At 39.5% G+C, this 22807-nt stretch overlaps 1 protein-coding gene and 1 long non-coding RNA gene across 5 annotated transcripts in view; one reads left to right on the top strand and one right to left on the bottom strand.

Annotated features, from left to right (window-relative positions):
- LOC131502854 (uncharacterized) overlaps window positions 1–7615 on the bottom strand; it is a 54718-nt gene extending 47103 nt beyond the window's left edge. Inside the window, exons 1-2 of one of the 3 annotated variants that reach the window (XR_009257226.1) lie at window positions 6975–7615; window positions 6663–6749 (exon numbers count right to left, since the gene is read on the bottom strand). This is a non-coding gene — a long non-coding RNA (uncharacterized LOC131502854). The remainder of the gene's footprint in view (window positions 1–6662; window positions 6750–6974) is intronic. The other 2 variants (XR_009257225.1, XR_009257224.1) reach the window with 2 other exon arrangements.
- A 179-nt stretch (window positions 7616–7794) lies between these two features.
- Window positions 7795–22807, top strand: part of PDK1 (pyruvate dehydrogenase kinase 1) — a 33526-nt gene continuing 18513 nt past the window's right edge. Inside the window, exons 1-8 of one of the 2 annotated variants that reach the window (XM_058713937.1) lie at window positions 7795–8078; window positions 9944–10085; window positions 12951–13022; window positions 15152–15336; window positions 15621–15716; window positions 16935–17012; window positions 18803–18879; window positions 20676–20774. In XM_058713937.1, the coding sequence (XP_058569920.1) occupies window positions 7877–8078; window positions 9944–10085; window positions 12951–13022; window positions 15152–15336; window positions 15621–15716; window positions 16935–17012; window positions 18803–18879; window positions 20676–20774 (951 nt within the window). In that variant the 5' untranslated portion in view covers window positions 7795–7876. The remainder of the gene's footprint in view (window positions 8079–9943; window positions 10086–12950; window positions 13023–15151; window positions 15337–15620; window positions 15717–16934; window positions 17013–18802; window positions 18880–20675; window positions 20775–22807) is intronic. The other variant, XM_058713926.1, reaches the window with a different exon arrangement.

Genomic DNA, 22807 nt, shown 5'->3' with positions numbered 1-22807 from the left:
GTGAGTTCAAGCCCTGCATCGGACTCTGTGCAGACGGCTGGGAGCCTGGAGCCTGCTTCAGATTCTGTCTCCTTCTCTCTGCCCCTCCCCTGCTCATGCTTTGTCTCTCTCTCTCTCTCTCTCTCTCCCTGAAATATAAAATAAAAACATAAAAAATATATATATTCCAAAATGCCTTGAGTCATTTTGCCCAGCCCTTTCCCCAAAACAGTTAAATGAATTTTTAGGGGCAGAGGGCTACTGCCACCAACAGATTCCTAATTTTGCAGTTTTTGTTAAACCTTTGTATGCTCTTGTCTCAGATATCACCCCAGAGCCCATTTTCTGGCTTTCAGAGGCATTAACCTCTTTTGAAGACATAAAATCAGCTCTGTCCACACTTCTGACATACCTAATTTTGACACACCTTTCCATTCATACAGCCATGAAAACAATGGCTTTGCTGCAGGCACTCTTGGACAACCTTTTGCCTCTCCTGAATGGCCAACAGCATATTTCTCACGCCAATTAGACCCTGTGGCATCAGGTATGCCTCCATGCTTACATGCAATGGCTACAGCTTCCACCTTGATGGGCAACCCCCCTACTCTTACATTAGGCTTCCCCATTCACCTATGTGTTCCCCATGCTGTGTTTGCTCTCTTACAAGTTCTTAAGTCACAGCATCTCTCTACCCAATGACAGACCACTTATGAATGATTAAGCTCTCTTGACTAACCCATTAACTTACATCACTGAAGAACTTTAAATCCAGTTACCTTACTAACCTCTCTGATAATGGAGAGCCCCACTCTATTCCCCACGATTGTCTTACAACTGTAAGTATGATCTCAAAACCACAAGAGTGTCTCTCAGACATCCCTCTAGATAATCCAGACTTACTTCCGTTTTGTGATGGCTCCTGTAAACAAAATTTCCAGGGAAACATAATCATTGGTTGTGCCATAATTTTCCCCCATAAAACACTTGGAGGCATATTTTTTGCTTACAGTAAAATAGCCCAAGTGGCTGAACTCCTAGCTCTTACTAGATAGAGCTTATATACTGGTGGAAGGGGAAAACTGCTACTATTTACACGGATTCTGGAATCTGCCACGCTGTTGGCATAATCTGGAAATTTCATGGATTCTTAACTTTGGTGGATACTCCCATTGCTAATGGGCTCATAACTGCTGACCTATTATGAGCTATATACCTCTCTTCTAAAATTACCATTATTCACTACTGAGTTCATACTAAGGAAACTGATAGTGTATCTTTAGGAAACCACAGGGCTAACAGAGCTGCTAAATATGCAGCCCAAAACATACCACTCCCCCACCCTCAATCCACCCAGTTTTTAACCCTACCTTTATCCCTGACTCATATTATTAATTATCATACAAATGCCCTCCAATTTTAAATTTTTTTTTTCAACGTTTTTTTTTTTTATTTATTTTTGGGACAGAGAGAGACAGAGCATGAACGGGGGAGGGGCAGAGAGAGAGGGAGACACAGAATCGGAAACAGGCTCCAGGCTCCGAGCCATCAGCCCAGAGCCTGACGCAGGGCTCGAACTCACGGAGTGCGAGATAGTGACCTGGCTGAAGTCGGACGCTTAACCGACTGCACCACCCAGGCGCCCCAAATGCCCTCCAATTTTAAAAGACAATTACATACAAAAGGGTGGAAATAATTATCAGATGGATTATATATATTGGGTCAAATGGACTCCTTGTAGCCCCTTTTCTTATAACCTTTTGGCTAGCACTTATCCCCACCAAATGGGACACAAGTGTGTGAAAGTCAATGAAAGGAAACCTCACTAAAAGGAAGTTGGGAGGTTTGGCTGGGGGAGCTCTCACACTCTACCACTCATTTTCAATTACAGAACCAACAGGAAGTCTGCAACTCAAAGCCACTTTCCTTGGTAGCAGCTCAGCTACCAAGAGACAGTCACAAATCAGCCAATGAAAAGCCACTATATACTTCACACTCCCAGTTTACTCTAACGGGCTTTTCGTTTATAACAGCCCTCCCAACTTCCCCCCTTCCCTCTATAAAAGAGCACCCCTCTTCTTGTTCTGCAGACTTGCCTATGGTTTTGCCACAAACTGCTTGTCCCAAACTGCAATTCCCTGCTTTTCCCACATAAACCCATTTGCGCTGATAAAACAACTGGCAGCTTATTTTTAAAGTTAACCTGTGCAAACAGATTAATTAAGGAACTAAAAAAAACAATTGGTTCTGCCGTGGCATCCGTAAAATTTCTGACCAAATTATCTCCCAGAGTACTACTCATACATCTTACCAAATCAGCATGCCCCTAAGAAGTCCTCTTAGGCCCACAATGCCCTTTATGGCATTTTAAATGGATTTTATAGACTCACCCCCTGCCTTGAGCTATTCTCCCTATTTGGCTATTATCTGCCTATTTAGTGAAGGGTCTGAATGCTACCTGACTATGTAGACTGTATGCTACACTGATGTGCTCACGCCACAACAGTGGTAAAGAAATTAGTAACTGAGATTATTCCTCATTTGACATTCCTTAATGGACTGAGTTAGATGAAGGAACTCATTTTACAGCAGAGATAAACCACCTGCTTGCAAAAACTCTGGGGCACTCTTTAAAATTTCACATCCCCTATTAACCTCAATCATCAGAGCAAATGGAACATAAAAATCTAGATCTAAAAAGAACCTTAGAAAAGATGTGTCAAGAAACTGACCTAAATGGCCAGAAGAACCAAACTTGGTCTTTATTAAAATCCAGAATACTCCATATAGGAGACATGGATTGATCTCTTTTAAAACAGTGTTTGGTCGGGGCACCTGAGTGGCTCAGTTGGTTAAGCTTCGGACTCCTGATCTTGGCTCAGGTCATGATCTCAGGGTTCATGAGATGGAGCCCTGCATAGGGCTCTGCACTGCCAGTGCAGAGCCTGCTTGGAATTCTCTCTCTCCCTCTCTCTCTGCCCCTCCCCTGTTCACATACTCTGTCTCCCTCAAAATAAAACATTTAAAAAAAAAAAAAAAAAAAAAAAGCCCAAACTGGTCTTTGTTCCTGCTAATGTAAACATCTGATGGACTGAGCAAGGGAGACAGGTAAATAACAAGGTGTGATATCCATGATCAGAAGAAAGTTACTCTGCCTTTTTCCCTGGTGAGTTACGTGGGCCACAGAAAATCTCTACAGAAGCTCAAAGACTATCCCTTGTCAGGGTGAAAACAATAGCTGAAGATTTTTCCTGTTACATTGAAAACAGACCTGCCACTGGACTTCTCCTGGATGACATATCAAGCTAGTATTACAACCAAACTCTGTGTTTGATGCTGAAAATGGCATTTTCTTTTTCTTTCTTTTTTTTTTTTTTTGGAAAATGGCATTTTTAAACTTGGCAAGGAGATTAAAAATAACTCTAGCATAAAAGTTTGCCAAATCACCAAACGGGTTTACATATCAGCTGCCCCTCTTGTTAGATTGCCCAATACCACACACTATATTTGGGTGGATCAGAATTGCAGATTTCTTTGGCTCGATGACAGCAGTAAGCTTTATAGCTGCCAGAACCAAACTATAGACCTCCTACATCACTATTTCACAACCTGTTCTGCTCTCATAGACTGACAGGAAAAATAGAGATGTATGGATATTAACATTATCAATGGCAAAGGTCATGGAATACTCCAGACTTTAAAAATTACAGGTTTCAGGGTGCCTGGGTGGCTCAGTGGGTTGAGCATCCGACTTCAGCTCAGGTCATGATCTCATGGTTCATGGGTTCAAGCCTCGCATCGGGCTCTGCGCTGACAGCTTAGAACCTGGAGCCTGCTTCAGATTCTGTGTCTCCCTCTCTCTCTGCCCCTCCCCCTCTCAAAAATAAATAAACGTTAAAAAAAGAAACTACAGGTTTCAAGGGTGCCTGGGTGGGTTGAGTGTCCCACTCTTGATTTGGACTTAGGTCATGATCCCAGGGTCATGGGATCAAGTTCCGGGTCAGGCTCTGCACTGAGTGTGGAGCCTGCTTAAAATTCTCTCTTCTTCTCCTCCGGCCCCTCTCCCCTGCTTGCACTCGTTAGCTTTCTATTTCAAAAAAAAAAAAAACAAAAAAAAAAAAACAAAAAAATTACAGGTTCCAACCTAACCTTGTCTGTAAATCATACCCCTCTTTTTTATTTTTAAGTTTATTTATTTATTTTGAGAGAGAGAAAGAACACAAGCAGGGAAGGGGCAGAGAGAGAGGGAGAGAGAGAATCCCAAGCAGGCCCCACCCAAACTGTCACCATGGAGCCAGAAGCAGGGCTTAATCCTATAAACCCTGAGTGTTGACCTGAGCGGAAATCAAGAGTCTGATGCTGAACTGACTGAGCCATCCAGGTGCCCCAATCATAACCCCTTTTTATCTTATGTAGCAACAAAGTACATAAAGGGTTCCCACCTAAGTTTTCAGGACAATGTGGGTTCAGACCTGCCTCCTTCTGTCACTAAATACTCCACCTTACATGCCAAATTATAAACTTGGGTTCCTTTGTTCATAAAATTATGTCACACAAACACGCCTCTCAAAAAAATCATAGAAATTCTGCTTGTATATCTCAAGTTCACCTTCTTTTCAGCTTTAAGGGTTTTCATTCCCAAATCTTGGAGATTATGAATTACAAAAGGCAATCCTAAATCTCTCTCTGTAGTAGAATAGTTCAATACCACTATGCAAACTTTGAAAACTCCAGTCAGAAGTTAACAGCTTAGCCTCTTTGGTACTGCAAAATCGTCATGCCCTACACACACTGGCAGCTCAGCAAGGAGGAACTCCCTGGTGAAAAATGTTGCATCCGTGTAAACCAAAGGGGACAAATAATACCTAACTTAAATCTGTCATAATAAAGGATTAATATTTGTCATCAGATAAATGAAACAGTAATATTTACTGGACGGATCTATTTCTGGGGTTGGGAGGCTGGCTTAATGGGATGTGGGGAAATGCGCTCTGATTTGTTCTTCTGTTTGCTTCCTCATTCTAATCTACGTGCTTTTTTTTCCTCTTTGCAGATCTCCTACCGCTCACTAGCTCAGTTTCTCTCTCCACAGTCACCAGCTCAGCTTTTCATATTGAAACTCCCAGGGAAGTTTCAGAGGGAACTGGAGAGGCCCAGGGCAGGCTGCTCCCAAAATGTGCCACATGGCATATTGGTTATTTTGAATTGAAGCTACTTGGAAAAAGCACAAACACATGGAGGCTAAACAACATGTTACTAAGCACAACATGTTACTAAGTAACCAATGGTTATATGAGGCTACTTGGGAAATAGCCAGTGTAAGGACACAGACCTTCCTCTGTCCCCCACCACCCCCTAGGCAGAAAATAAACCTTCCTTATGAAAGTTACCTTCCCTGTACTAAGAAGTAAAAAGACAACCTTATCACCAGAGATAGAGATTTTAAAGCTGAGAAAGTTGTAGAAACAAACCTTGTCACTTTTATTTTAAGTTTATTTAGACAGGGTGGAGGGGCAGATAGAGAGGGAGAGAGAAAATCCCAAGCAGGTTCCCCACTGCCAGGGCAGAGCCTAATGTGGGGCTCAAACCCACGAACTGTGAAATTATGACCTGAGCCAATATCAAGAATCAGAAGTTTAACCAACTGAGTCACCCAGGCAAACCTTGTTACTTTTTACTAATCTACAACCTCAGCCCAAATTCTTAGAATTCCTAATTAAAACTCTCAGACATTTATTTTCTTTATCCTGTTAATTCCTCACAAATTTATTGTCTTTTTGTCTAAAATGTATAAAAACTGCGAGTCTTGGTCATTTCTTTGGATCTTGATTTCATTATTGGGTCTCCATATGCGCCTAATACAATTGGGTTTTTCTCCTGTTAATCTGTCTCATGTCAATTTAATTCCTAAACCAGCTGGAAAAACCTGGCAGGGAAGGACATTTTTTTCCTTCCCTAAAACTGCTTCCCCTAAGATATTTTTACCAATCGTCGGGTTAATAGATCCCTGAAAAACTCTAATGTTCTCTCCAGCTTCTGGACAGTAAGCCTTTGACCAAAAAGTAAAATGTTGATACCATTTTTAATGTGTTTTCATAGAACCACTCTCTGGATATTGAGTGGAAGTTTGGTGGTGAAGATACTTTGCAGGAAAAAAAAAATATTTTAATAAACAGCTGAGTTAGTTTCTGGGAGAACAAAGTTGCTAAAATAAATCTCAAGATTCTTGTTGGGCCTTTGTACTTCCACACAAGTCAATGTTCAGCTGAATCCCTCCACGTGCTCAGGTGGAAAGCAGCAGAGTTGCAAACAGTGGTTGAAGGAGCTGAATAATACTATGCATAACCTTTAAGATTTTGGAGCTTCTATCCCAGTGATTGCTGGAGCTATACATGCATTCATATTTTATTGATAAACTACCCAGGAAAAAGTAATTTTGTTTCATCTAAGACATACCAAAGTACTGGGGATGGATAGAGGGGGAAGTCGCAGTGGAGAGGAGGGACAGCAGTGGTGATTTTCAGCACAGATTGCAACTTTTGTAGCTCTAGGGCATTAACCAATGTAAGAAATTGTCTAGTCTTATATTCACTACAGGCAGTTCCTGACTTTCAACAGTTCAACTTATGATTTTTCTACTTTCCAATGCAGCAAAAGCGATATCCATTCAGGGGAAATCATACCTTGAATGTTGATGTTTTCCCAAGCAAGACGCAACGTGGTACAATATTCTTTCGTGATGCTGTGTATCAGCAGCTCCAACTCCAAGTCTGCCACATAATCACCAGGGTAAACAACCGATGTACTTACAACCATCCTGTTTTTCACTTTCAGTACAGTATTCAATAAGGTGCATGTTCTTATAAAATAGGCTTTGTGTTAGAGGATTTTGCCCAACTGTAGGCTAATGGAAGTGTTCTGAGCACATTCAAGGTCCACTAGGCTAGGTTACGACGCTGGATAAATTAACCGTATTAAATGCGTTTTCAACTTACCATATCCAGAGGTGCCCCATCGTCTAAGTCGAGGAAGACGGAGCAGAAGAGGAAAGGATGGAGCAGCCAAACTGTGAGGCTGAGAAGACAGTTAAAGTCAGTCAGTCAAGGAGAGGGACCCTTTAAGTACTTTGCTGACCATGCCCGAAGACTTGTCACCTAAGACTTGAAGTTGGGTTGCCAATCATCTTCTGGGTCTGCAGTCGCTGACAACATTTAGGGCCACATTCCCACTTGTTCATTCGTATTTTTGTACCACTGCTTGGCAAGGGTCAGATCCTGAAGCTCTCCGGGTCTTGGCTCCTTCACCTGTAAAATGTGGGGTTTGCATCACAGAGGAGAGTTTCTGGAAAGCGCTCGGACAGCCAGCACACAGGTGTGGGAAGCGAAGCGCGTCCCAGTCCTTCAGCCTTTTGGCTGAGGCTGGGGAGGCACAGATAGCAGGAAGGTGGGGTGTGCTCGGAGAGAGCGTGGGAAGGGGGCATACCAGTAAGCGAGGGCGCCTTAGGGGCTCGGGCGCCACGGCCACCTACATGCTTCCTCGCTGCAGAGCGGGCCGGGGACTGAAGAAGCCTAGGCTCCTCCCACACCCACGGCTTCCCGCCGGCAGACCTGCGCACGCCCTCCCCGCCCCACCGCTCGCCGGCACCGCCCCGGCGCACGGAGGCTGGACTTTAGCACGGGGGCGGACCCCACTCCCGCTCCCGCCTCTCTCCCCGCCTCCCTCTCTGGGTCCCGCCCCGCGGCGCAGGGGGCCGGGCTCCGGCGAGGGGGGCGGTGGCCGCGGCGGTGACAGCCGCTCCCCGCCCCCGAGGGTCGCCACGTCCCTCACGTACCGCCCGGCCGAGGCGCTGAGCGGCGACCTGGCTACCCCAGCTCCGGCTCCTCCGGCGGGGCTCGGCATGAGGCTGGCGCGGCTGCTTCGCGGAGCCGCCTCGGCCGGCCCGGGCGCCGGGCTGCGCGCGGCCAGCCCCGGCGCCAGCCGCAGCCTTACCTCGGACTCGGCCTCCGGGCCGGCGCCCGAAAGCGGCGTTCCGGGCCAGGTGGACTTCTACGCGCGCTTCTCGCCGTCCCCGCTCTCTATGAAGCAGTTCCTGGACTTCGGTGAGTGCGGCCCGGGCCTAGGGCCTTTGTGCGCGGCCCTGCTCGGGGAAATGCGGCCCCTGACCCGGGACGGGCCCGGCCCTCGCTGGCCCCCTCTCACCTCTGGCGCACCCCTCCTTCTTAACGTCTCCCCCCCCCCCCCCCCAACGCTGTAGGTGTTTCCTTCCTCCCTTGCGGACCGATCCCCAAGCTCAGGTGCACGCGCTGGCGGGCGGGATAAATAACCGGGGGCGTGTGCCTTTTTATTGTGTATTGTTGAAAAACAAACCTGGAGGGCTGCGGGCGGAATGACCTCCCGCCTTTCAGCGCACGTGCGGAGCCGCGCTCTCTGCCAGGCGCCTTCCGAAGAGTAGAGCTCCGGCTGGAGGCAACTGTGCTGCACACTCCCGGGAGTCGTGTTCGGATTCTGCACAGTGATGATAAATGCTCAGTTTTGTAGACGATGATTGCGTAAAATTGGCGCGATGATAGGGGAAGCAGGTTATAACTGGCCCAATTGTTTCATAGAATGTTTTCCTTGCCACTTGCTTAATAGTGTTTCCACCAACAGCACATTCATTTCATCATCAGCAAGTAAGTGTTGAGCACACGTAAAGTGCGTGAGCACTAGACGTGGGGATTGCCACATTCCACCCTGTAGAGGCGACTGGCCACTTTCCTCGTCTTCCGGTGGGCCCTTCCTGGTTTTCTCTAGAAAGGATGCAACAGATTGCAGAGAAATTGCAAAGTTAGACTTATAACTTTGACTTCTCATACGGAGGCGTGGAAGGGAAAGGGAAAACTAATAAACTCGAATAAAGTCATAACATTTCAGTAGAAAAAGTTATCTTCTGCATTGTGAGTACTGTTAAGTCAGTAATGGATCTCTGGTGGGCTCAAAAGATATCAGCTTAGCTGGCAGCTTTATCTTAAAATTGTGGTGTACAGAGGCGAACTCTTTTTGGCGCAAAGCCCTCGGTTTTCTTTGTTGTTACTTTAAAATGACTGTAGTGTGATTAAGGGGTGAATTTGGCCTCGTTCACAGTATGCCATTAAACTTTCACAAGAAAGTGTTTTCCTTTAATTCGGTAATTACTGCTAGGAACCATCTAGTTTTGGCTAAGGCTGCCTTTCTAAAACAGCAAGATTACATTCGTGAGTTCAAAATGCATTGCTGAAATAACATGATTTTTTAGTTTAACTTTCAATAGAACTGCTTGTCAAAGGATATTCTACAACTGTTCTGCTTAGTAGCTTGGTACAGGAGTGGAGGAAGAGCAGGATGCTTACCAGGAATCAGACTATTGAATAAGACCTGGGGGTGGGGGTGAGGGGAGGGGGAGCTTGAAGATGGTTGCTGAACAGGTATTGGTATTCTTTGCTTTCTGTTGCCTGAAATCCCTCCTGTACATCAGCTCTTTGCTTATCGTGGTTCCCACGCACATGACCAAATTTCTCTGTTTATATTGGACAGGTATTCATTTCTTACAAACCTGGAGTTAGGAAACAGATTTTCTAAATAATAGCATCCAGTTAATAGGCTTTGGCAGGTCCTGCTGTAAATTAGACTCTGCACCTTGTTCAGACTTGCTCAGGTTACCTTGGTGCTAAGATAATCACAGGAAGGATGCAAGTGATGGAGAGGGGAGAGTATCTTCACTGCTCTACAAAGCGATTGGAATGTCACGACTTAGGTCATTTAGGATGCCTCACAACCCTGCTGACTGGGTTATCTCATCCCTTTCGTCCTCATTCCCTGTCATGAAGGTGATGCTACTACCACTCTGACGTTGCCAAGTAACTCCCTCTGCGTTTCTCCCTGCCTCTTGGCTTCTACTGCCTTATGGGCTCTACTTACTGCTGTTCCCACCTTGTTTTCGTTTTAGGATCTATGAATGCTTGTGAAAAGACCTCATTTATGTTTCTGCGGCAAGAGCTGCCTGTTAGATTGGCAAATATAATGAAGGAAATAAGTCTACTTCCAGATAATCTTCTCAGGACTCCATCAGTTCAGTTAGTACAAAGCTGGTAAGATTCCCATCTTGTGTTTGCAATTTCAATGGACTTACGGACTTTACTCAAGGTGAAAGCAAATACTCTTTTACTCTTCAGTGGATTCTTACGGTAGTAAGAGCATTCCTCCACCTCTTTTTGGGTGTGTCTGGGCTTGTCCCCTGAATCCTGGACTCTACCACTCCTTGACTTTGAGGAAACAAACAAACAGCCAATCAGAACTGCACAGAAATACACACACTAAATTTAAGATTTCTGATATTAAATCTGTAGGGATGTTATGTTATAATAAAAAATATCTACAAAAAATATATGTCTACCATTTGTTGATGGCCAGGGATTTATAGGCATTACCTTTAATCCCTTTGACAACTCTGCCCATTAGGCATTATTATCGTCATTTACAGATGAGGAAATTGAAGCACCTACTGGCCTTTTGCCAAAGGTAGTACCATTCATAGTGGAGGTAGGATTCAAGCCCAGATTTGTTTCTTTCTACTATACCATGCTCTAGTCAGAATGATAAAATGTATTAAAGTGTGTATATATTTTTGAATAAACTGAATTTATTTTACTGTAGTATATCTTTGTCAAACACAAAAATTAAAATCTTTATTCTCCCATTTTAAAGTAATTACAAATTAGTGGAATCATATAAGAAACTATGCTGTCTTCCAAAATATGACAGTAGAGGTATTAAGGGTATGAACATATACGTGGCCATTTAAATACAGCCTTTCTTGAAAAATAAGATAAAAACAGAGAGGGAGGCAAACCATAAGAGAGTCTTAAATATGGGGAACAAACTGGGGGTTGCTGCTGGGGGGGGGGGGGATGGGCTAAATGGATGAGGGACATTAAGGAGGGCACTTGTTGGGATGAGCACTGGGTGTTATATCTAAGTGATGAATCACTGAATTCTACTCCTGACACCATTATTACACTGTATGTTAACTAACTTGGATTTAAATTAAAAAATAAATAAATACGGCCTTTCTTGTTAATGTTATTAATTTAAAGTGTAATTCTTTTAACCACTATACATTTCAAACAAAAGAGTTTGCCAGAGTTCAGTCTTAAATGGAAAATAAAAATTAGCTGCAAGATTTTTCCCAGTTCTGATTCATGGAGATATTAGCACTTTTTTGTAGCCATTATAGTTTGTAGGAGAAGCTGATCTAACTTCAACTTTAAAAACCAAGCAAAAGAAGTATGACTGCTATAATATGTGATAATGAGATGCTATCTGGTTCAAGTATGGAACAATTATGAGTGTGGTTTAAAGAAGAGGCATTTGTTTAGGAACTCTGATGGAATCTAAAGGAGAACATATAATTTTCTATGGAAGCTTATTTCTGTTTTTTAAAATTCTTCACTGAAAATAGAATATGCTGCATCTTGAAATCTGTTCTGTGCCTAACATGTTGTCAGTGCTCAACCGTCTCTTGAATTAAGAGCTTAGTTTTTCTTGCCAGGGAAGAGAAAAGTAAGGGGTAAAGCAAACGTCAGAATCACTTGACTTTGGAATGCTTTGGACTTCAGAGAGGCACACACTGCTTGTCAAGAACAGCTTTCCAAATCAACATATGGATTTACAGATTTTTCAAACACTTTCATTGCTCCTGGATGCCTACTAAAGACAGTTGTAGATAACAGTGCCCACAGACCAGCCAAAGCAGAGCCTATATAATTGAAAGTCATTGAATAGTAGTGAGGTGTTTTCAGCTCCGGCCCTGTACTGCCATTATGTTTGGCCGCATGACCTTGACAAAGTCATTTGGCTTTCCTCATTTTGTTCCTTCCTTAACGGGTGATTTGCTACCTTGAATTGTTAGATAAATTAAAAACCTACATTTGTATGACTTCTGTTTTTGTTCAGCTCTGTTTAGAAGAACTATGTGGTAAGTTGTAGGCTTTTAACAAATACTTGTTGATGGTACACAAACTATTAACCTGGAGACTGCATGCTTCTGAAGGACAGACAGCCACCTTCAGCTCCAGCTGGTCATTGCCACTGCAGAAGTACCATCCACATCATCTGGTTTTTGTTTGTTTAAAGAAAAGCCACAAGTCTAGATTTTTAAGGTAGACTCCCAATTTTGAAAGATTGCAACCAATTAAAAATTTTGTAAAGCACCAAAGCCCTAGAAGGTCTGTAGGGTTTTAAAACACAGGTTTTAAGCTAGACTCATAGACTGAGGTAGGTGTTCCTCCACATTTCGCTGAGACTAAGACAAATTAAGTCATTTCCCTCAGATCACATAGTTACTGGTAACAGACTCGATTCTCATGACAATCAGCATTTCTACTGTATAGTGGTAAATTTAAGAAATTGAAAAGCTATTTTATTTTTTTTATTTATTTATTTTATTTTATTTTTTTTTATTTTTTTTAATGTTTATTTATTTTTGAGACAGAGAGAGAGAGCATGAACGGGGGAGGGGCAGAGAGAGAGGGAGACACAGAATCGGAAACAGGCTCCAGGCTCTGAGCTGTCAGCACAGAGCCCGACGCGGGGCTCGAACCCACGGACCGTGAGATCATGACCTGAGCCAAAGTCGGACGCTTAACCGACCGAGCCACCCAGGCGCCCCAAAAAGCTATTTTAGAGTATAGAACTTAAGAATAAAAGAAGTAGGAAATCTTAAAACTCTAAAATGTAACCTATGTTCTTAGGAGAAAATGTGCACCTTCTATTACTTTATGCCAGGCACTTTGCTCAAAGGTGGATGGGTATAAAAATCCTACTTCAACCATAATTCATAGCACTATTCTAAATTAAAAATCAAGAGATGGGTAAAAATACCTTTTGAGTATTTTCATAATATTGAAATTTCAAAATGTGAAAAAACAAATTTACCCTACTGATTTGCATTTTAGGTATATTCAGAGTCTTCAGGAGCTTCTTGAATTTAAAGACAAAAGTGCTGAAGATGCTAAAACTATTTATGAGTAAGTACATGATTTTGACCCTGTTCGGAACACAATTTTTTTTTAATTTTTTTTTTTTAACATTTATTCATTTTTGAGAGTGAGAGAGAGCATGAGCTGGGGAGGGGCAGAGAGAGAGAGAGGGAGACACAGAATCCAAAGCAGGCTCCCGGCTCTGAGCTGTCAGCACAGAGCCCAACCCGGGGCTCAAACTCACGGACAGTGAGATCATGACCTAAGCTGAAGTCGGACGCTCTTAAACATCATGTAAAAAATATAAATGTATTGAACTTAAACTTGCTATTGGGTCACTTTAGGGAAATTAACTTTTAGTTTCTCACCACTCGAGAACATACAGTAGTACATGTGTCTATAGCAGCTCATACAAGTAAGACAAATATTGTAAAACAGTGAATATAAGAAAAGACAGTTCAAGTCTGATGATTAGGGAAAATCCAGAAATGGCCTTGGTGCCATTTGGATGATAGGGGACTGGTGAGAGGACTCTATCTGGAGAGCTCAGGTGGACATTCCGCTCCAGCCAGTTATTACCAGTGCAGAGACATTATTCAGATTGTCTGATTTTTTTGTGTGTTAAAAGCAGTAAGTTTAGATTTTTAATGTAAAATCTCCCCCAATTTTGAAGATTGCAACTAATTTTAAAAAGTTGTTTTAACACCGAAGGCCTACAACACACCTCTGTGGTCTCACTTTCTGACCTCTGTAAGATGATGAAAATAATATGACAAATGTAATAACCAGTGTACCAGAATTGATAAACCCAGGTAGTCCCCTCAGGCAGTTATCTGCTTATTCTGATGAATGTTGCTCAGAACTTAAAGCCCACCTCTTTTGTTGTCCCCAGAGTCTATTGCACATTTTTTTTTAACTGTCTTTAAACATGATGGCAACATTTCACCTTTTAAACATAATTGGGTCTGAAAATAACATCAAGGATTCACTCTCTGCCTAGCTTTGAAGCACACTGTATATTTAATCTTTAAAACAGTGCTCTTGAGTTAATGCTATCTGTGCACAAAGAGGTTAAGTAACTTAAGGTAGCATTAAAATCACATAGCCAACTAGTGTGATGGGATCAGGATTTGAACCTAAGCACTTGCACTTAAAAATAAACGTACGCTATAGAACCTTCTGAAAATAGCTAGTCAGAGCTGAATCTAAAAAATAAGGTGAGCAATTAAGCAGAATAATCCTGTTTTGGGTTTTAAAAGAGAGAGGTGAAATAAAGGGGTGATTAGGAATGCTGAGTGTTTGTTGTTTTTGAGGAGTTTTGTTGTTTGTATTTTGGATTAACAGTTTGGTTTTGAAGCAGATTACAAACTAGGAATTCCAAAAATATTTTGAGCGATGAGAGCATCACTGGAATAAGTTGATAGTACTCAAGATGATGACTTTGAATGGGAAAGCACTCATTCAGAAGTGTAAATTCTGATGGGTATGTTACAAGATGGATTTTATTTCGTAATTAAGACTTCTTTTCTCTTTTATCTAGATCTTTAAATTAACCATGCAATAAATGTCTTCTAAATGACAGAAGTGGGAAGGCTGGATGACTTGAAAATTTTTCTTTTAACACAACAGTTGACTTTTTCTCTCCCATTTTTAAACTTCTAGGATCAGCGACATTAAAATTCCTTTTACTTTTCTGTTCTCAGTAGTTCTTTCTCTCTTGGAACCATAGGGAATAGTTCCAAAACAGACAGGCTTTATTGGCTTATTCATCTTCATTCCTCACAGAGCTGTGTTCACTAGAAGCAAGCACTCTCTGTCTTCTCTTATGCTGAACGTCCGTGGAATACTGTCCTCGTAGGGAATGCTCAAACGATCTTAGTTGATGATGGTTAAAGCAAACCCTTAACATTTTTAGGATTGTGTTTTGTGGCAGCCTTACTTTTAGGAGTTCCAAGAAAATAATTAAGTTTCAAAAGTTTTATTTTGGAGGTCTTTATATTCTATATTCTATATATTGATGATCTGAAATACAGTTAAATAAGCAGAAGAAAACATGCACTGATGCTTTTTTACTGAAGTGGGGATTTCTTGCCTAGAGAAGGTTGGTTAAACGTAGATTTTAGTATTAAATTCACTTGTCAAAATATTTGGCTGTTTTGACGGACAGGTTTGTTTAGCTTTACAGATACTGTGATTCGGATCAGGAACCGACACAATGATGTTATTCCTACGATGGCCCAGGGAGTGATTGAATACAAGGAGAGCTTCGGGGTGGATCCCGTCACCAGCCAGAATGTTCAGTACTTTTTGGATCGCTTCTACATGAGTCGCATTTCAATTAGAATGTTACTCAATCAGCACTGTAAGTATCTAGAAGTCAGGAGAAGAAGCAAAATAAAATGAATGTGTTGGTATATTTTAAGTTTATTTAGAAAACTTCCCTTTAATAAACATTTAATTTGGCTTTTTTGTGTGTATTAAGTAAATAGGCTGTCATGCAAAGGAGGTATTCTTATTGAATGTAAAATACTATGTTTAAAAAAAGTGTCTGTTCTACTGTTTGGCACCATTCAGAGACACAGTATTCAAATCAGGAAAAGGGCATTAGAGAGTTTAGCTTATTTTGTTTGTTTGTTTGTTTGATAGCTTTATTGTTTGGTGGAAAAGGCAAAGGAAGCCCGTCTCATCGAAAACACATTGGAAGCATAAATCCAAACTGCAATGTAGTTGAAGTTATTAAAGGTAAATGCTTACATTTCTCCTTTCATGAAGGATGCAAAAATCAAAATTATTGAGTGTTAATTCATGCCAATAAAACAATTACTTACATCTTGAGATAAAACATTAGGAACAAATGCAAGGATTTGAGAATAATTTTATGATGTTAATTGTATATTATGTATAGGATGAATATTATGTTGATCCAATGCTTTGTTAGGCAAAGTATGGTGATACTGTGAGGGCACCTGTTTCACTTCAAAAAGATTCAAGCTCCACCTCCCCCTGCTTTCTAATTCCCTGTACTAGGAGCCATAATCTGTAATAGTTTGGTTTGCATCTTTCCACACTTTTTTCTGTTTATACCACATATACTCATATATGTATATATGTAATTGTTGTTCTTACATTGTTTGCTTTGGGAAAATGGATGCTGTATGTATATTTTTCTATAAGCTTAGAGCCATCACACCACGTTCAGTACATATGGAAATACCTTAGGTTTTTGGGTGGCTTAATGGGTATTTCAGAATGTATTAATCCATCCTTCTATTGATGCATATTTAGGTTTTAATTTTTTTTTTAACCAGTAATACTGAAGTGAACATCTTTAGACATGTGCTGACTTTACTAGTATTTTAGAAGGCAAGATTCTTAGAATTTAAGACATTTAAAATGCATTTAGGGGCACCTGGGTGGCTCAGTCAGTTAAACGTCTGGCTCTTGATTTTGGCTCAGGTCGTGATCTCACGGTTCATGAGATTGAGCCCCATTTCGGGCTTTGGACTAATGGTGCAGAACCTGCTTGGGATTCTCTCTCCCTCTCTCTGCCCCTCCTCCCCTCCCTCAAAATAAATAAACTTAAAAAAAATTTTTTTAAAGCTAAAATGCATTTAAAATTTTGATACCTCCAAAAAGGTATCAAACAATGAATTCCTAAACTTTTACCAACTCTATATGTTATGTGTATTGTAAATATTTTCTTCACCCTGCTGTTTTTACTTTGTTCACGGTGTCTTTTTCTTTATGAATGTTTTTATTTTCTTAGAATCATATCTGTCATTTTTCCTTTATGGCTGTTAGGTTTTATCATGTCATACCTTCTCCAAACTAAGACTGGTAAATTATATTTTCTTCCATAAACGGTTTTAAAATTTCGTTTATCAATAGTATTGCCATCTTAATGCATGATATAGAAATACATTTATTTTAATGCTTTTTTTTTGTTTTGATTTACACTAGATGGCTATGAAAATGCTAGGCGTCTATGTGATTTGTATTATATTAATTCTCCTGAACTAGAACTTGAAGAACTAAATGGTAAGCCTGATGATATCTTTTTCTGAATGATTAGTGTTGTGATTATCTGAGAAGGAATGATAAGAAGAATTTAGATTTGTTTTAATATAAAAGGACTTTTCATAAACTCTTTCATTGAATATGAAAGCTGAGGGAGAACAATCATGTTAAAAATATATGTGTGTGTGTGTGCACATGTGCATGTGTGCGTGTATGTGTGTAATTAGTTGGATTCTGTCTGAAAAGCATTTTGGCTTCTTCCTCGTTTTGTTTATGTTCAATTGATAATGTTGATTCTTTCCTTATTTTTGTGGGTTTTCTTTTTGGTTAGTTTGGTTAGAAAAAAATGATGCCAAGAAAATTATATTTGACTTTTATATGCACTTCAATAGTGTAGAATTGAAGAATTTAAGAATTCCACTTACTGAGTGGTGAATCATTTTTATTATTGAGGAAGTAAAAAGACTGGGGGTGTAAAGAGGAAAGAAAGATGCTGATCTGTTTGAGAATCTGTTAATCTCTGATGGTCTTTTCACCCTGACTAGTAGTGTGCCTTTTGGACAAAACAATTTCAGATATCTTGGAAGGAGATTGATAAGTTTCTCTGTGTTTCTGAGGGGTAGTGTAGTTTTGTAGAGGGAAAAACAGTTACTAAGTGAAGATGACCCTTTAAGAAGAATAAAATTAAGTAGGGTTTTTCTAAACTGTATTCTGGAACTTATAGTGGGAGAGCAATAAAGAAGTTACTCAATTTAAAATAGAACTGCTTGGTGTTTTTCTAAAGCCATATTAACTTTTGTTTCATAACAATACCATTCAGTAAATGAGAATCACAATGCAGAGATGATATTTATACCTGAACTGCTGTGAGCATGTTCTAGGTGTCCCATCCATGTTTCCGTGGGGTGGTTTATTCAGAGGAGAGTCCAATTTATTGGGTCAGTTGGAATTCTAAGGTAGGGTGAGGCTTATTGCTTTGCTCTACTTTAAGTTCTGTTTTACATACAACCTGCCCCCCTCACCACATCCCCAACTGGCCTTCTAAATTTAATAAAATGTTCGAATGTAGAATTCGTATCCCTTGATAAATTGATGCTAACTTAATTTTTTTTTTTAATTCAAATCTATATACATAGAAATGCCTGAAATAAAACAGAAAACATTCCACATGGGAGAAACATTCAAAAAAATGACTTTTAAGAAAAAAAGTTTTTTGTTTTTTTTTTTTATATTTATCTGAGTTGGACCATGGAACTTATAGACTTTACTACTTGTTTTGGTACTCTGTATTTAAGAGTCTCTTATGGTTTCCCTTCCAATGGGGGCTGGGGGAGAAGGGAAAATGGGTGATGGGAATTGAGGAGGGCACTTGTTAGGATGAGCACTGGGTGTTGTATGTAAGTGATGAACCCCGGGAATCTATCCCCAAAACCAAGAGCACACCTTACACACTGTATGTTAGCCAATTTGACAATAAATTACATTGAAAAAATTCTTGCTTTGGAAAGTAAAATTCTGGCCTGAAGGCTGAGTGTCCTTTAAAAAGACTCACCATCATAGAGGAAATAGGAAGCTGGGTTGGCTAGATTGTCATTCAGGGTCGCAAGAATGACTGCAAACTCATGTTGTCACTGTCATATGTGAATGTGGGGTCAAACACTAATATACTGAAGAACTGGGGTGACAGTTCTCTCCCAAATAATAGTGTCCTCCATAGTAAATGTTTTCTTTTCATCACTACACAATATATACTTTAAAATGCTTTAAGCACATCTCTCTGTACTTTTATATTTTTCTCTTCTGCTCTGTAGCAAAATCACCAGGACAGCCAATACAAGTGGTTTATGTACCATCCCATCTCTATCACATGGTGTTTGAACTTTTCAAGGTTTGTAAAATAGTATTGCATAACCTTTATCAGTCCTTTTCTGAGGTTAGGGATCTGCTCTGAAAATTAAGTACTCTACCAGGTTTTCCTCAGTTTCATTAAAAGATGTCATTTCATGCTCAGTGTCGTGTCACGTTGCTGGAGATCAGCCTTTTGTCAACACTGATGGACATCTCAGTGTAGCAGTCAGCTCATACTGGGAAGTCAGAAAGACCTGGGCTTGAATTCCAGGTCTTGATACATACGTGACCATGGGAAAATCAGTCAACCTTTTTGAGCCTTAGTTTCCTCTTCTGTAAAATGAGGATAATACTATCCAGGTTATGATGATTGGGAATAGCATACTAAATGTCCAGTACAATGACAACTCATTATAGGTGCTCAATAAGCTATATTAATATTTTTAAAAAATGGAATATTTAGAAGAGTAATTTTCAATTATCCACCCTTAAAAAACCAGAGTCCCACTATTATATTTTTTTTTCTTTGAAAAAGTCATTTATATTGACTTACAGGGCTTCTGCTATCATATTTGCTCCTTACAACAAATTTCAAAAGCTAAATAAAGTGAGTCTAGTAATGTTGAGAGTACTCTTTTCCCAAATAACGCACCAATGACAGCTGGCTAATGGATAGAAAAGTGAGTGAGGAGAAGTGGTACAGGTCCCTGTGGCTAAAAATGCCCTAAATCAAGCTGATAGTCTCTCTGACTTTAGTTAACATGTCTTCAGCCAGCAGCAAACTGCTAGAAGAGGTGGCTTTCAGCCTGACGATGAAAAAGAAAACTACACTGAAACACAGAAAATCTAACAGTATCATAGAACAGCAGGAGTGCAAGAATGCTCTTTTGTTCTAGGACATCAAGAACGTATCTAATACCTTACAAAAATCTTTCTCAAAGTGGGAAAATAAATAAGCAATTGGCACTTAAAGGATTAAGATTAATTTTTTTCCTTAAAATTTAAGTTACATAAAGGTCTTATTCCCCATGATGCTTAATAAAATAAATAACCATATTATAAAACAGATTTTATATAATGTCAATAATCTTAAGTAGCCTTTGGTAGAGATTATAGCATCCCCAGGGATACTTAATCCTGATGTGTATGTCAGGGCCACACACTCTTAATTTTTAGGAGTGTTTTTAAAAAATTTAGTTTAAAAAATTTTTTAAATTCGGTCCCATCTTTTGCCTTTTTAACTGTATCTAGTTTTATCAATTTCTCCTCCATTGCTACATGTCATGTTATCTTTTAGCGCTCATAATATATTGGCATTGTGTACTGTGTATCCTTTAGGAACTGATCAAAACTAGGGATATTTACAATGTAAATCAAACTAGTGATGAATTGGATTAGTTTCTACATCATAAAACCATTGCTGTGAATACTATATGAAAAATTTTTTCCTTAATTTATGGCAATTAAAATGGTTCCTAAAAATAGAGACAAAACTCTTTTCAAAAAATAAGTTATTATCTACTAAACTATAAAAATATTTGGATAGAATTTTCAGCTTTAATGTAAACTATTTAAGTGTTGAGATGCCTGGTTTTGGAAAGTATGCAACCTGGATTTGGTTGAAATCTTTAAGTCAAAGTATCTCACCAGTCGTCCAAAATGGACAATAATTTTTTTTAAGTAATTCTTTAAATATAATTATAAGAATTATACTTTGGCATATTTCCAGCAAATTAAAAATTTTTAAATTTCAAATGGTGCCTATGTGTTTGAAAATCAGAATTAGTTTCTTCTTCTTTAAAGTTGTGTTTTGAACGGAACCCTAATGTATTTCAGAACGCGATGCGAGCGACGATGGAGCACCATGCTGACAAAGGTGTTTACCCTCCTGTTCAAGTCCACGTCACACTGGGTAACGAGGATTTGACTGTGAAGGTAAATGCTCCCCGGCATTGTTTTGTTTGTTTCATTGATGTACAGGCATGCACATAATTTCTTGAAGACGTAATTTATTCTTAGAAAGAGATCTTATCTCTAATAGCTAATAAGCACATTGCTTCATTTATCTGGCAGATTATGGAATTATCCCTTGAGTCTCTTTCTATTCTGGTCTGTAATCCAGATGATGCAAGTGAAAATAAACCCTGAAAACACAGTTTAGCAGTCATCATGAATATCTACTTTGATAAAATATATATATATATATATATATATATATATATATATATATATATATTTTGTTTTTTAGAATTTAACATTTATTTATTTTTAAGACAGAGAGAGAGAGAGAGAGAGCATGAACAGGGGAGGGTCAGAGAAAGAGGGAGACACAGAATCTGAAACAGGCTCCAGGCTCTGAGCTGTCAGCCCAGAGCCCGACGCAGGGCTCAAACCCACGGACCACGAGATCATGACCTGAGCTGAAGTCGGATGCTTAACCGACTGAGCCACCCAGGCGCCCCTACTTTGATAAAATATTTGAGTGTTCACAGTGTTACATAGATAGCGTATAACTTTTCATTTTTAAGTAATGTTTTTCAATCTACTTTTATATCATTTCGTTTGATTCTTGTAACGGCTCTTTAACATAGGAGCACAGGTAATTTTATTGTCAATTTTACAGGTGAGGAAACTAAGACACAGTGATTAGCTCATAATTAATTACCCAACTAATAAATGTAACAGGACATGAAGTCAGGCTCTCTGACCCCAGAGAGCCTTCTTTAGGTAGTTTAGTTTCTTAGAGTATGAATATGCTCTTTTTTAAATAATCCTTTTAAATTTTGTTTTAAAGTAATAAATGCAAAGAGTATAAAAATCAAATATATTAGTTCCTGGCCATTTGTAGGCCACTACTCAGAGATAATCTTTTAGTTATTTTTTCTGGGATTTATTGATGTATTTTTAGTAGTATTCTGATATCACTATTTCTGAAATTTAAAAATTTTCAACAGCAAATACTAGCTTTCTGTTATCATAGCTTTGAAATTAGCTCTTGTAGAGCACCTCCCCTCCCCAACACAGCCTTAGTTGCTATTTTCCCAGTTTTAAGTTCATACATGAAATTCTGGATTGAAAATAATCATCTTGATGAATTTTGAAGGCATCTACTGTTACTTTTTTAAAAAGTGTATAATTCAGTGGTTTTTAGAATACAAAGTTGTGCTACCATACCACTAATTTCAGAACATTTTCATCACTCCCAAGAAAAACCTCAATACCCATTAGCAGTCACTCCCCAACTTCTCCTACTCCCCAGTCTTTGGCAGCCACTAATCTACTTTCTGTATATGGATTTCCCCATTTTGGACATTTCATAAAAATGGAATTATACAATATGTGATCTTTAGTGACTGACTTCTGCCACTTACTGTAATGTTATAGCATGTATTAGTTCTTCATTCCTTTTTGTGGTTGAATAATACTGTTAGTATTTTGTTTACCCATTCATCAAGTTGATGGACATCTGGGTTTGTGTTGTGAGAAGACTTTGATAACTCGTTCAATCTCTTCATTTATTATCAGTCTATTCAGATTCTGTATTTCTTCCCGAGGTAGTTTCGATACTTTAGGCCTTTCTAAGAATTTGTCCATTTCACCTAGGTTGTTTAATTTGTTGGCATAGAATTATTCATATTTCCTCATAATCCTTTTTATTTTTGTAGGATTGGTAGTAATGTCCCCACTTTCATTCTTGACTTCATCAATTTGAGTTCTCCCTTTTTTCTTGGTCAGTCTTGCTAAAAGCTTCTCAATTTTGTTAATCTTTCCAAAAAAACAAAACTTTTGTTGAGTTTTTGCCATTGTTTTTCTATTCTTTATTTCATTAATTTCTACTCTCATGTTTGTTATTTCTTTCTTTTCCTTGCTTTTGAGTTATTTTGCTTTTTTTTAGTTCTTTTTTTTTTGCGTTTTTTTAATTTCTTAAGGTGGATTTTAGGTTATTGATTTGAGACCTTTTATAGCTA

The sequence above is a fragment of the Neofelis nebulosa genome, chromosome 2, assembly GCF_028018385.1.
Source record: "Neofelis nebulosa isolate mNeoNeb1 chromosome 2, mNeoNeb1.pri, whole genome shotgun sequence".
Classification (NCBI taxonomy): Eukaryota; Metazoa; Chordata; class Mammalia; order Carnivora; family Felidae; genus Neofelis; species Neofelis nebulosa.
The sequence above is the reverse complement of the archived record's forward strand: the minus strand, read 5'-3'. Positions and strand labels throughout refer to the sequence as shown.